Below are 14,974 nucleotides of genomic sequence, written 5' to 3' on the forward strand. Positions count from 1 at the left end.
CACTTCACTGTTCTTATGGGACTTACTATGACTGGCTATTAATTTACATATTTATTCATTGTCTTTCCTACTAGAATGTAAGCTCCTTGGAGAAGGAACTTGGTCTGTCTTGATCACGACTGTATCCACAGTGCCTAGAGGAGGGTCTGGTGGTCAAGTAATATTTGTCTAGTGACTGAATAACAGTAGTTATTTCTTGAGTACTTGTTATGTGCGGTCAATGAACGTGGTACTTAATTTACTTAACAAACACCTATGTAGCTCTTACTACCTTCAAAGCACTGTTGTAAGTCATTACCAGTCACAACAATCCTGTAAACTAGTATGATGATTTCCTTCATTTTACATGTGAACAGAGAGGCTGAAGGAGTTAAGTAGTTTGTCCAACATCCTCTGCCTGGTAAATGTCAGTGAACCAGGGTCTCCAATTAGTTCTGCTTTACCCCCCAACTTCATGTTCCTCCCCCCATGTCTCTGATGGGGTGGAAGGTGTCAGAGGTAGGGACGGAAGTCAGGGTCACAAAATCTCGACTTTGCAGTTGCATGAAGTCAGAAGAGGGTGAAGAACAATTAGCTTGGTTCTGGTGAGGAGAAAGGAATTCCTCAGCAATCACTTGAGTTTAAGGTAGGCAAACGAGAGACACTGGTGCATTATTCCTATAGAAACGTTTATGCTTCAGTTAGCACTGTTCCTATTATTGCAATGTGATATGTTGTATCATCTAGGCTAGAAAACTGGTCATTTTTTTTTACCTCATGCAACTTTATACAACATCTATTAAGGATTTTTTCCTCATTTGTATTACCCATGGAGGTATCACTTAACTGTTTCTGATACGAAAAGAGAAAACATGTGCTCTTACAACTTTACATTCAAGTATGCAGTCATATATTATGTTTAGTATGCCAAATCTACATGTGATCTTTTTATGAATAATAATGGACGCTGCCAGTTTTTTTTTCTAACAAGACGAGGGCCCAGACACCAGTATAATTTGAGGGTGAAGTGCCAATTTATAGGCTACTATTTTCATTGGCATCAGAAAGTAAATACTAACGTAACATCCTAAGTTCTCAGTCATGCATAGATAAAAATAATATTCCTCAGTGTCGACTTAAAAAAACGCACAACATGAGAATTGCGAGTTATGTTTTATTTGGGGCAAAATGAGGCCTACAGTCTGGGAGACAGCATTTCAGATAGCTCTGAGAAACTGCCCTGAAGAGGTGGGGGAGAAGGTCACTATACATGTGATTTGGGTGAAGGGGGAGTACATGCAATCCAGCACATATTTTTTGCAGGTTTCTGCTAGTCTCCTGAAGGTTACTGCTAGTCACAAGGAGCAGGCGTCACCACGAAGGATCTTAGTGCTTTTCTAGATATGAGGAGATACAAGAATTGGGCTCATGAAGTCGGCTCCTGAAAATATCTAACTATCTGAAGACCTGTTCTGCCAGTTTTTCCCAGAGCGCCTCATGTCAGCTCTCCACCCTGAACTCCTTTCAGGGGCTGCTGGAAGTCAGCAGCTGCAGCAGCTCATGATTTGATCCTTGTAGAGGTAGATGGCAAGTGGCAAGGGCAAGTGCCAATCTGTAACTGACATCAGCTTTTAGGGAAAACCCAAAGCTAAATCCCCTCTACTGGATTTCTGAGGATCTGATTCAACAGAAAAGTTACTCATTTTATGAATTTCAATTTTTTTTTCCTTCAGAGAAGTCACATTAAAATACAAATAGTAACTATTTTAGTATGTTGGCTCTCAGATATTTTATTTGCAGGCCACTTCATTTGTTATTTTGTATAACTTAAAATCTAGATTGGTGGGAATGTATAATGCTGAAGCCAATATAATATGATGCAGCCACTGTGGAAAACAGTTTGGTAGTTAGCCAAAAAGTTAAACACAGAGTTGTCACATGACCCAGCAATTTTATTCCTAGGTATGTGCCCAAGAGAACTAAAAGCATATGTCCATACAAAAACTTAGCATACGAACGCTCAGAGCACCATTATCATAATAGCCAAAAGGTGGAAACAACCCAACTGTTCATCAACTGATAAATGGATGAACAAAATGTGGTATATCCGTACAATGGAATATTAGTCAGCCAAAAAATGGAATGAAGTACTGATGCATGCTAAAATATGGATAAGCCTCAAAAACATTATGGTACATGAAAGAAGCCAGATACAAAGGTCACATATTGTATGATTCCACTCACACTAAATGTCTAGAATGGGCAAATCCATAGAGACAGATAGTAGATTAGTGGCTGCCAGGAGCTGGGGGTAGGGGTAATGAGGAGCGACTACTTTAAGGTACAGGCTTTCTTTCCGGGGTGATGAACATATTATGGAATCAGATAATGGTGACAGTTGCACACCCTGTGAATATTCTAAATATCACTGAATTATACACTTTCACAGGATGAATTTTATGGTATGAGAATGTCACCACCCCCACAAAACCACCACCACCAAAAATCTGGGTTTGCTTCCCACCTCCCCCCCTTAAATGTAAACAGTGCAATTTCTCATTTCTTCAAATTCAAATGCAAATTGCAGCTGGGTTACTGGGAGGTTTGGGGAGTGGCCAAGGAGAAGCAAGTAGTAATAAATGATGGTAGCCAACAGTTACTGAGGAATTATTGTATGATATATATTGTGTGAAATAGTTTGGTATTAGTGATAGGTAGCAGTAGGCTGAATAATGTAGTAGGCTGAATAATGGCCCCCCAAAGATGTCTACATCCTAATCCTTGGAATCTGTGAGTATGCTAGGTTATATGACAAAGGAGAATTAAGGTTGCAATCAACTGACTTAAAAATAGAAGATTATTCTGGGTTATCAAGGTGGGTCCAATGTAATCTCAAGGTCCGTGAAAGTGTTAGAGAGAAGCAGAAGGGGAAACTCAGAGATGGCAGCATGAGAAGAATTTGACCAATCTTGGAAAAGGGGGCCATGAGCCAAGGAAAGCAGGTAACCTCTAAGTTGCAAAAGGCAAGCGAACAGATTCTTCCTCAGAGCCTCCAGAAAGGAACACTGCCCTGCTAATACCTTGATTTTAGCCCAATGAGACCCATTTGGGACTTCTGACCTCCAGAATTACAAAATAATAAATTTGTAATATTTAAGCCATTAAGTTTGTGGTAATTTGTTAACACAGTAATAGGAAACTAATACATCAATAAAGATCAGGTCTAATGCCATGAAGCTCTTAATGAGAATTAAGAGGAGCGGCAAACAAGGAGATACACAGACAGTGAGTGAAGAAAATACAGCTGACCCTCCATATCCATAAGTTCCGCATCCTCAGATTCAACCTACCAGAGACCAGAAATATTTAGGAAAAAAAATTCTAGAAAGTTCCAAAAAGCAAAACTTGAATCTGCCATGGCTGGCAACTATTTACCTAGCATTTACATGGTATTAGGTATTATAAATAATCTAGAGATGACTGAAAGTATACGGGAGGGATATGTGTAGGTTATTTGCAAAACTATGACATTTTACATAAGGACTTGAGCAAATGCAACTTTTGGTATGGGGGGGTGGGGTGTCCTGGAACTAAGCCCCTGTGTATACTGAGGGACAACTGTAACCCGTTTAAAACCAAGTACCAGTGGGTTATCTCGTAAGAGCCAGTGACTTCTGCAGGTCTAGGCCCATATCATCTGCTGTTCCCCAGCACTTTATTAGGATAGCACTTCTAAAGTTCTATTAGAGGGGCTTCCCTGGTGGTGCAGTGGTTAAGAATCCACCTGCTAATGCAGGGGACACGGGTTCGAGCCCTGGTCCGGGAAGATCCCACATGCCGCGGAGCGGCTGGGCCCGTGAGCCATGGCCGCTGAGCCTGCGCATCCGGAGCCTGTGCTCTGCAACAAGAGAAGCCACCACAATGAGAAGCCTGCGCACCGCAACAAAGAGTAGCCCCCGCTCGCCGCAAGTAGAGAAAGCCCAAGCTCGGCAACAAAGACCCAACGCAGCCAAAAATAAAAATAAATAAAGTTCTATTAGAAAAAGACTTGATAAATGTGCATAGCTAGATTTAACTTGGGCCCAAATTTGGTTTTCATTTCAGTTTCCCTCTAAACTGCCTAGGAGTTTTAGCTGGCTTTGAAATAACTTATGGTTTTGGGCAGGGCAAGATGTTTTAGTATCAGTCAGGAAGTGTCATCAGCTCTTGCTTCTATAGGAAAATAATAGCCCAAGTTCTAAAGGTAGAGTAGCTGCATAAAGGTTATTGGATTTGCCTCATTTTGAGGACCCAGTGTCAGTCAGTGCCCCTAACAGTGCATTTAATAAAATATCTGTCATGATTAACACATACTGAGTACTTGTTTTGTGAAAGGAATTGTTCCAGGCCCTTTCACACATGTTTATCTTATTTAAGCCACATGACAGCTCTTCAAAGTAGATATCTCCATTTAACAGATGAGAAAACTGAGGCACCCTTTAATTCCTCTCCCTAGGGAACCAGAATGTTTATTTTAGTTCCCAGAAGAAAAATACACTGCCTACTGCAGACTACTCACTCCTTTTCTAGCAAACCTATCCTCAAAGTTTCATCCCTGAAGCATCTCATTCCTGGGGGTGCTCTGGACTCTCTACCCTCAAAACCAGGTGAGTTATTAACACTGGATCTGGACTTAATGGGCTGCTTTCTGCCTACAGGGCCAGCTAATTAGTCTTAATTATCTCATTATAGATTCTAAGTATTTCCAGCTGCTTTTTAACCCCTATTGCCCACTTCCCCTCCTCCCACCAAATGTCTATTTTCCAGATAGTCTGTGCCAAGTCATGGACACAGGTGATGATACATTGATGTATTCTTCCTATTTATCAGAACATCAGCTATTTCTGAGCAAGCTTCTCACTTTCTAAATCCTCCTGGGATATCTACCTCTGTGTTATTTTTTCCATGAGAAGAAATATGCTTTAGCCAATTATTAGACATAAGAACAAATTTCAAAAACTATATTTGACTTTCACTGACCACAGAAATGTAATATACAAATAATAAACATGAATCTTATCTGTTTGATAGAAGTTTGGAAAGTAATCCCTTCTCCCTTCTTCTCACTGCCCCCGAACCTCAATCATTCAGTCCAAATAGTTCAAATAAAAATGAAGAAGAAAAAGTTACACTGCCTAATTGACTGAGAATGTGAAAAGCAAAGTAACAGTTTAGCAAAAGTGAATGAGAATATGTGGTCAGAGGGCTACAAGTTATATGACTGACCTTCGGCAAGTCATTTAATCTCTCTGTACCTCACTTTTCTAACAGACAGACAATGCAATAATACCTATTTCATGTGGGCTGTCCTGAAGATCAAATAGGAAAATGTATGTCAAAGTGGTCTGCAAACTATAACTTTGTAAACAAACGTTATTATTAATAAAGAAAAGGAAAAGTTTCTTTCCTCAGTGCATTTTTACTTCTATCTTTAGTAGCTATTTCTAGAATACTCTTCCCTTTTTATTCAAGTCATTTACTTGCTATTTAAAATTTTTCAAATTTAAGCTAGATATCTTCAGGTGCCAATTACCAATTATAAGCCACAAAGGTAGATGGATACTATGCTACCTTCATCCCTAAAGAGAGAACTCTCTCTTAATGTCTATAAACACCATTTTAATATTAGTATCCCCATGATCATTAAAAGTATGACTGCTTGTTAGAGTTTGAATATCTGAGGAAGGTACTACTCAGATCCCATCAACATGCTTCTCATCTGAGTAGTTCAAGATAAGGTGCAATCATAAAATGTCCAAGGAAAATAAACTATGACACCGAGCAATTCTAAATCTGTGGTTGGTAAAAACTTAATTTGCAACTAACAATATTTAGTTCTCTACAAAACAAAATCCTTTGTTGTATCTCTTTCCCACACTTCCCCTCTGCAATATTTGTCAACTGAATTCACCTCCATTCAAATTAAACAAAATAGAAAGTTTTTATTTATTCAAGTATTTTACACTGAACAGCTCCCTGGAGGTTCGCCATTTACTGACTTGGGTAATATTATCTTTCCTTTAGTTTATTAGATTGACAAAGTTAACTTAAAAATAACCTTGGGAACTTTAAGTGATTCTTGGTCAGTTACTATTTTCTCCTGTACGTATGCTATCTCATGAAGGGAGTTTTTTGCATTAATTTTTTTTCTTTCACTCTCTCTCTTTTTTAAAAAATTTATTTATTTATTTTTATTTTTGGCTGCGTTGGGTCTTTGTTTCTGCGTGCAGGCTCTTCTCTAGTTGCGGTGAGCGGGCTTCTCATTGCGGTGGCTTCTCTTGCTGCAGAGCATGGGCTCTAGGCACGTGGGCTTCAGTAGTTGTGGCTCGCGGGCTCCACAGCGCAGGCTCAGTAGTTGTCGCGCACGGCCTTAGCTGCTCCGCGGCATGTGGGATCTTACCGGACCAGGGCTCGAACCCGTGTCCCCTGCATTGGCAGGCGGATTCTTAACCACTGCGCCACCAGGGAAGCCCTGCATTAATTTTTATAATTTCTTAAAATACGTGGCCAACATGAAACATCATCATTCTGACGATGAAATGCTTTCAATTCTGTTCTTTATACAAGTGAACATTTCGTCTAGTTTAGCCAAGGAGCAATTTGATAAAGTGGTACAACTGTTTATTGTCAACACCCTCCCCCCCCAATTTTAATCTGAAATACAACCTGGGGCACATAGCCCCTAATTAAATTCATACAAAGTACAAATTATTGAATAGAAACCAAAATGCATTTCAAAGTAAATATCAATTAATGTGACACCCAATTTCTTTACCTTTTTTAATCACTCCAATGTGCAGGGCTTATACACAAAGCATATTCAATTTCTTTTGTAGGATTCAATTAGAATATGCTTTATATTTCAATCTAAGAATCACATCCAATGCTTTGCAAGCAGGTTGGTTAGGCGTTTTTTCTATGTGATTCTTACCCCCCCAAAAAAATCACTGATATAAAAAGTTCCTCTTCAAATTTTTCGGTTTAATTTGAGAAGAATTCTCATGATCTAGTATTTCTCTCACTTAATACATGGATCTGTGCTTCTTTTGACAACATCACTACCTCTTCTTTCCTTGTTTCCATGACAGTGAACACCCAATAGAAAAGTACAGAGCCATCTATATAGGAATTCTGACAGCAACATCCAGTCAATCTAGTTTGTGAGACAAGGCTTCAAATAATAAAACTGTGTTCAGCAGCACTCAACAAATGATTGTCTGTAAAGTAATAACTTGAACAGAGAGCAACAAGTGACTAATCGAGCACAAGAGTGTCCAAGTGTAGCTGATCACTTGCGAAAGTAATCAGCCACTGGGTTTGTTTTGTCTTGGAGAGCCCAATGATCAAACTACTCCCAGAGACAACACAGCAGGCTGAGCTGATTTCAGGAGCCATGATTATGGCATTCTGGTTACAGTATACTTGTGTGTCATTCATTCGCCAAATACTAACTGAGCACGTACAATGTAGAGATACTGAGATTGGTACTAGAAAATATGAAGAAGGCAAAGTCTATACCCTAAAGGAGCTCAACATATTTTGGGAAGAAGAGCAACTCTGGTTTGTAACAGGGGAAGGAAGCTCTCTGATAAGATATACCACAAATCATCACTTGATGCTTGTCATACACGTTTAATTATTTTTAAAAGTGAAAAACACTAATAAATAAAAAAGTTTCTTTTCAAACTATGTACAAGTTCCATGAGTGTAGCTGCTATTGTTTTTCATTTTATCTATTCCCAGATTCGATTTATTACATTGAGCATCTACCATGTACCAGGTACTCCCACACAGCCTGTCTTTCCTTTTTCCCAAGGTATCTAAAAACTGCTTTCAGTGTAACAGACGTTTACCTTAAAAAAACCCTCTGAACCAAAAAATTTCAATTTATACTTTATATGTCCTTGGGTTAAATATTTCAAAGGAATCAAATCGTGTGAAACCTAAGACGACCCTATTATTCAATTATATATTTTTACTTCAGTTTCTCATACCTCACAGTTTGCATCAAGCAATACTAAATAAATGTAGTCTTCAAAAAGGCAGCGTGCAATGCAGGGTCTTTCTGGGCATCATCATGACTATCAATTATCAATGCAAAGATAAGTGCAGTAGTGCTGTGAGTACTGACAGTGCTATCCTGTTGTTTAAGCTACCACAGATTTATGAGGGGTTCTTTTGTCCATAACGGCCGTACAAAAAAGGATCTTGACTCATTCCATTTCCAGGTCCTGAAGATGTGCGTGACATGAACCTCCTTCTAGGAAATTTCCTTTAGCTAGTTCTGTTTAACTTTGGTCTCCCTGCTTCTTTCACTCTGTTTGACAGGTCATTAAAAGAGCATTTTTAAGGCTTAGGAAACAAATTAAGTCTAGACAAGGGTGTCACTATCTCCTTCAATGCTTGGACAACAGGGAAAGCAAGAAGGCTAGCTCCTTGAGGGCAGGGGCCAGTATGCCTGACTGGTCTTTGTCTTGCCCTCAGACCTCAGCACAGGGTGCTCTCTAAATGATTATGGAGGACGATGACAAAGAGTCTGGGCTGCTCTTCTGCTCTCCAAGGCAGCAGCTGAGAGGTAATACAGGCCAGTGTGCAGCATGCAAAGCTGTCACTCAGATCCTCCATTTGCCTAAGGTAGCAGATGATTGGGTTTTGCATGCCTGGTTTACACTCTTCAAATATTTATAGACAGTTTTCTTTGCCTCAAGCCCTACTTGTCACTTGGCCAAGTTTTACATACATGGTTCTTTTAATCTTTCTTTAGAAATCAATCCCACTAAGCTCCTTAGTCATTCTTGTTGTATTTTTCACAACTTTTGGCTGTTTGTCTTTCTGGTAATTTATTCTGTTGAAATGCATGAAAATAACATACATATGGAGCAGAGAAGGGTTTAGTCACCTTTCCATTACAAGGGTCAATGCCTTTTACATACAAAATGAAATTATTTATCCCTTTTCCTTATGTATGATCATGTTTAAAAAAAATTCATGTTTAAGTTGATAGATCAGTTAATACATTGCAAGAGAAAGGAAGAAAAAGTATCATCAGTCTTACATTTTCTAAGGATGATATCATATCGTCATTGAATTCTCTCATATGTCTATAAATCGACTAATTTAACCTGCAGTATCCAAACATGGGGGAAAATGGGAATTCAGAATAACGTGCTCAACACAGACAGGCCTAAGTGTCCGTCTTAAGGTAGCTCGCTATCTACCTGTGGACACTTCTGGCTAACTTCAGCTTTTCAATGAAACAAAAACAAGTTAATTTTTCCCATTAGAAAAGTAATACAGTAAGGAAAATTTCAAATAACCAGAAATGAGGAAAAGTCACCTATAGTGCACTACTCAAAGACAACATTTAACATTTTTGAAGAATTTCATTTAAGCTTTTTTTTTGACGCACTGTTTTTTCCCTCCCAATGGGCATGCTCATAATCATTTGCACAGTTCAATACCTTACGTTTTTGCTTAATATTATATCATAAAACTTCATGTATTACTTTGTCTTCAAGCCATAATTTTTAATGACTACAGACTATTCCATCAAGTAAGTAGATATGCCATAATTTTATAATTCCCTGTTGTTAGACATTTACATCATTGCCATTTTTTTTCTAGATTAAATGCCATTACAAAGAAAATCCTTGTTTATAAAGGTTTTCTGTATTTACGATTATTCTTTGATTTTGTAGCAGTAAAATTAATGGATCAAAGGATACCCAGAAAATCAGTTTTGAAGTAAAGAGTTAATACAAGTACTATTTGAAGTGAAAAATACCACCTTATATACAAAAATTTGCCTTTTGGCTCTGATGCTAACAAGTGAATGCTCAAATCTTGGAAAGTTGTAGAAAACTGTCAAAGATGGCAAATTCCAATAAGTTAAATGTGGTACTCACAAATACGACACTTCTTTATTCACACAAGTATACTGTTGACCCCTTATTAATTAAGCTTAAATTCTTAACCTTACCTAGATCTACCATCAGAAGACGAGTGAGGGCTGTGTAGAAGGTTGTTCGGCACCTGAAGTCACTGAGACTGTAACTGTCACTGATGCCAAGAAAGGGGAAGTGTTCACTCTGATGAAAGCAAGAGAGCATCCAAAGTTACTAAGCTTTACCTAAACTACCCGGAAAACTCTAGTCATTAATTAAAGGAAATAAGACTCACCGTGTGATTTTTTAACATGAATTTCACGGCATCTATCTTCACAAGTTTTTTTAAAAGGATATAGGTAATAGAAGTTAAGGAATCTGGGGAAATACAATTGTCTTATCAATAAGTAATAGATCACAAAATAACACTGAACTATAATGGCATCAGTTTCTATTTATGAAGAATAAATATTTTTTCTAAAGAGTATTATTCCTATAGAAATGCCTTCCATTCTGTTAAGAATGATAATCCATTATTAACCAGTGCAATTACTTTTCCTATCTTACACATTTTCTAGTTATGGAAAGGGAGAATGACTTTTATAATTAAGACAGAAAGTTTTTTACTATTAAAGCCTTGAGAGTGGAAAATTAAAACTGATCCTTTTTACATTTTGGGTGTAACATGGAACTTCTTTTCACTTAATATTATTTCGTAAAAAATAATTATGAAAGACCCATAATAGGCTATCAAGAAAGAGAAAATTATTCAATTCTAAGAAACATGAGCTCAGTTAGTAGAAATCTAAGGAAGTTCTGCTTTAGATGAAGAAAATCAGAATACAATTAGGAGGATGTAGCAGATTGTATGTCCTCAAGTATTGAAGGCCAGGTTTAAAGGACCTAATATTTCTCAAGTGCCTACTAGGTGTAAGGCATTTTATATTTGTTAACCCACCAAATCTTCATAATTACATTGTTAAATATTACTTATTATGTCTAATCTGTGGATAAGAAAACAGAAGCTCAGAGAAATTAAGTTACTTGCCCAAGATTATACATCTGTGGACTGAGAGTGCTGACATTTGACCTGAGGTTTGATTACAAAGGCTGTGTTCTTTCTACTGTACCACATTATCACCTGAACAGTTCAACTCAGAATGAGAATAGAGTTGAAAAGTCACAAACATGATCACAAAGCCTAAATAATTTCTGTTTAATGCCATCATCAAAGAAGGGCTGAAGTGGGTTCTAAGAACATCTATTCAGGACACAGACACCCTCTCCTCTTACTTAGGGTTTACCCTAAGTGTTTTCTAGTCATGTGTCTCCTACTCTAGCTAGGGCACCTCTTGGGCATTCCCTACATACTTACTCACACCTTTCTTCAAGCCGTAATAATCTTACATGGTTCCATTTATGTCCCAATGAAAACACTGGCTCTTTTCCTTCACATCATTCCCAAATGCAGATGTATATTAACTCTGTACAGTGGGGCTAATAAGCCTAATTTAAAATTTTAGGCACTCAGGTGTGGGTGTAAAAGAGTAGAAAATGCACTGGAACAAAAGTTAGGAAACCTGGGCTTTCAGCTTGACTACACCATTCAATCAGCAGGATGACAGTCTGAGTACTATACTCAGCGACTCTTAGCCTTAGTTTTCCTCTTCAACAAATGAGGATATACCCAAGCTACCTCGGGTTATGAGGGCTGTTGTAAGGATCAGATGATGTAAATGTCTTTGCTAAATGTAAATCAGAGAGAAAATACAAAGAAGCAGAGAATGAACCTTTACAGAATGCTTACTACTTGCAAGGTTAATTCTCACAATCCCATGAGATAGATTCTATTTTTCAAATGAGGAAACAAACTCAAACAATGAAATAAAACTTACCAAAAGACAGGCAATTAGGATGATTTACACTCAAGCCCCTCTGACTCTAAGGCAACCCATTCCAGTTGCATATTAAGCAACTGTATAGTTTGCTTATCTGTATATTATACTGTAAACTTTCTAAGGGCAGTGGCCGCATGTATGCATTTTCCTCAGTACATCGCTCTCAGCGGGTGCTCGATGCACTATGTGTTTCTGGAAGGTTGAAACAAGATCAGGGCTGATAGGTAGCAAGTCTTTCCCTGCTTACAAAGATGCAGATTTGATGATTTTTTCCAGTGTAAATCACTGAGTAGAAGAATTGCCACTCAAACTTCACTCGGTTAAACAGGGGTGGGGATCAATAAGCTAAGAAATATCTTAAGTAATTACCAAATACAATTCTCTTACAATTGCGAAGTTAAAAGTGACAGGGTCTATGGGTAATAAGAATGCTGCCATTAATAGGAATCTTCCTGTCAGTGCTGCTAATAAACAGCAAGTCATGTTTTGACAACAGAATATTTATGGTAGCAATAAACAGAACATTCACAGGAAGAATCTCATATGCCAAAGACACACTTTCTGCAGAACTGCATCTGTGCACTTTGTACCAAGGCCAGCCTCACGGCCTTTTAATTACCTTCTAAAGAAAAAAAAAAAAGGTTAAGAGTGAATTTTTAAACTTTTTCAATAAAGAAAAAAATGAGTGTTCATCTGAATATTTATATTCCCCTACAGGAATTCAATTCAAAGCTAGTTATGGTCCTTAAGAGGATCTATAATTTTTTTTAAAAAGGTAAATAGATACATCATCATTATAATCTTCATTCTTCTCTAAGAGACTAGGGTTCTTGTAAGTTGCATCATTTTAGTTGTGTGGCAGTACTAGGTTAGATTTCAGAGGCCTGTTGACAACAGTTTATAACAGTACACGTGGTAATGGTGGTTAACAGTAACAACAGTAGTAGAAGTCCAGTAGAGTTAGAGAACTTAATAAAGGTCTCACATGGAACTTATAAATGGTAGAGTCAAGATTCAAATCCAAAGTTCAAAGGTCTGTGTGACTTGAAAGTATAAGCTCTTTTCACTAGGCTATCTCATATCCATTTAATTTTAAAGATGCCAAATGATTCTACAGAGATCACTAGCTTCTTGAGATACAACTGAAACTGGAACTAGGTCCTAGAAGCGACAGGGAAACTGTTCTTTTAGGAGGCATCAACTCATTAGTGAGCCTTCATCACACCCAGGACTGAGCAAACTCCATAACCTGGCTGATACTAACTTACAAACAAAATGCTCATAAAATTTCTGTCTATAACCATGTTGTTATGAAACCACTGACAAAGGTGAAGATGGCCTTACTGATAGTTAGCATGACAAATGGAGAAAGGCAAGAAAAAGTTGAAAGAATGGTGTATCTTAGAGATGGTCAAAATTTTGAAAATCTGCATCCTTTGTAAAGAAGGATAACCAAATTGAGAATGCCCTGGTTTCTTAAGTTACAGGTACCACACACTTCAGCAGCTAAGGGGCACAGGAGCACCAAGTATGACTTCAATTCATGCTATCAAGTCTTTACTGAGCAACACCATATTTCATCAATCCTAAAACACCACTGATTATAAAAAAAACATCCTTATTATATGAGCTACCATGAAAGAAAAGGTATTTTAAAGTATCAACAACTATAAAACATTTTATTTACAGAAGTGTTAAAATGTGACAAAATTTGTTTTAGAATCAAAGAAGTAGTATATTAGATGCATGATATTCACTAAGCACAAGAGGGTGGATAATGGTATTGACCTAGGCAATTATGTAAAAGCCATACATATTTACAAATATTACAGATAAAATTAGATCCTGATGATAGAAGAAAGTTCACAGATAAGAAAATTACCTGTTGGAAATTACTGTAGGTAATATAGTATAAATATATTGTAGGTATATAGTATAATTACTGAAATATTAGTTTAGTTATTTCAAAAGTAGAATTATGCTCATGAACCCTACCAGACTAAAAAAATCCAAACAGGTATAACCAAAATGAAACATCTTAAGGGATACTAATAACTACTTATAAGAACTAAGAGTTAAGGTTTAGTATCTCAGTAGGAGGGGTAACAGTATGTTCAAAAGGCCTGCTATGTGATGAAGTTTTGAAACTATAGAGAAAGGAAACAAGAGTCCTAATCCCTAATAATCTACAACTTAATAGGAGAAAGGACTAGCCAATACTAGGCTATATTATATTCATCACCAGAAATATAGATAAGAACTAGGTGTCCGAGAACATTAAGAAAAAGAAAAGGAACGAAAATGAACTATTTAGTAGCACCTACTATGTGACTGGATCAGTAGAACCAGGTGCTTTATTATTGTAAGATGACATAGATATATTGTTATGTATTTACTATCTTATCTAATTCTTACAAAATCCTACGAGATAGGTAATATTCCCTTTCTACAGATGAAGGAACTGAGTCTCAGAGAAATTAAATGACTCATTCATGTTCTTTCAGTTAACATAGTGACTAAGGATTATAACTACTTCAGGATGGCTCTACCAAGTTTTTAGCTAAACCTGAAAATTAAAAGAGACCTAAGTGAGTTACAATGGATCAAATGAAGAGAACAGCACATGTGGTAATTCAGTGAAAGATAATGAAGGGTGTCAAGGGGAAGGCAAAAATAAATTTCCTTGGCCCAAGTATAAAGTACAAATTGTGGTTGAGTGGTAGATCAGGAAATTAGTTATGGGAACTCAATAAGTCAAGTACCATTAAAGAACTCAAGCTTAAATCGATAATTTTACTTTGACCCAAGAAGCAAGTGGAAGTGACTCTGGGCTTTTGGGAAGAAAAATGATCAGATCAAAACAATACTCGAGGAAGGTAATCCTGTGAAGCAAGAATATATAAAGAACTGAGAGAAGGCCTGCATAAGTGGGCTACAGAAGAGGAGTAGCAGATTCTCACCCTTGATGCCAGCACAAAAACAAACAAATAGAGCAGATAAATTACGAGATGACTTTTCCAAAGATGGTAGAGACAGCAAACAAAGAAATAAATCAACATTTCTTTTGATGAGAAATGTTAATAGAAGTATGCCTGAGGGATGTTGCTAAAACTAGTTTTATTTAACATTCTGAAAACCATCTGGAGATGGTGATATTCGCTGAAATAAAGCAAT

The 14,974-nt window shown here is 37.3% G+C and overlaps 1 protein-coding gene across 3 annotated transcripts in view; it reads right to left on the reverse strand.

Moving 5' to 3' along the window:
* RANBP17 (RAN binding protein 17) overlaps positions 1 to 14,974 on the reverse strand; it is a 312,772-nt gene that overhangs the window by 74,631 nt on the left and 223,167 nt on the right. For all 3 annotated transcript variants that reach the window (XM_082836274.1, XM_082836273.1, XM_082836275.1), the window contains 2 exons: positions 10,198 to 10,261; positions 9,998 to 10,106 (listed from right to left, as the gene is read on the reverse strand). In XM_082836274.1, the coding sequence (XP_082692400.1) occupies positions 9,998 to 10,106; positions 10,198 to 10,261 (173 nt within the window). The remainder of the gene's footprint in view (positions 1 to 9,997; positions 10,107 to 10,197; positions 10,262 to 14,974) is intronic.

The sequence above is a fragment of the Leucopleurus acutus genome, assembly GCF_964270905.1.
Source record: "Leucopleurus acutus genome assembly, chromosome: 3".
Classification (NCBI taxonomy): domain Eukaryota; kingdom Metazoa; phylum Chordata; class Mammalia; order Artiodactyla; family Delphinidae; genus Leucopleurus; species Leucopleurus acutus.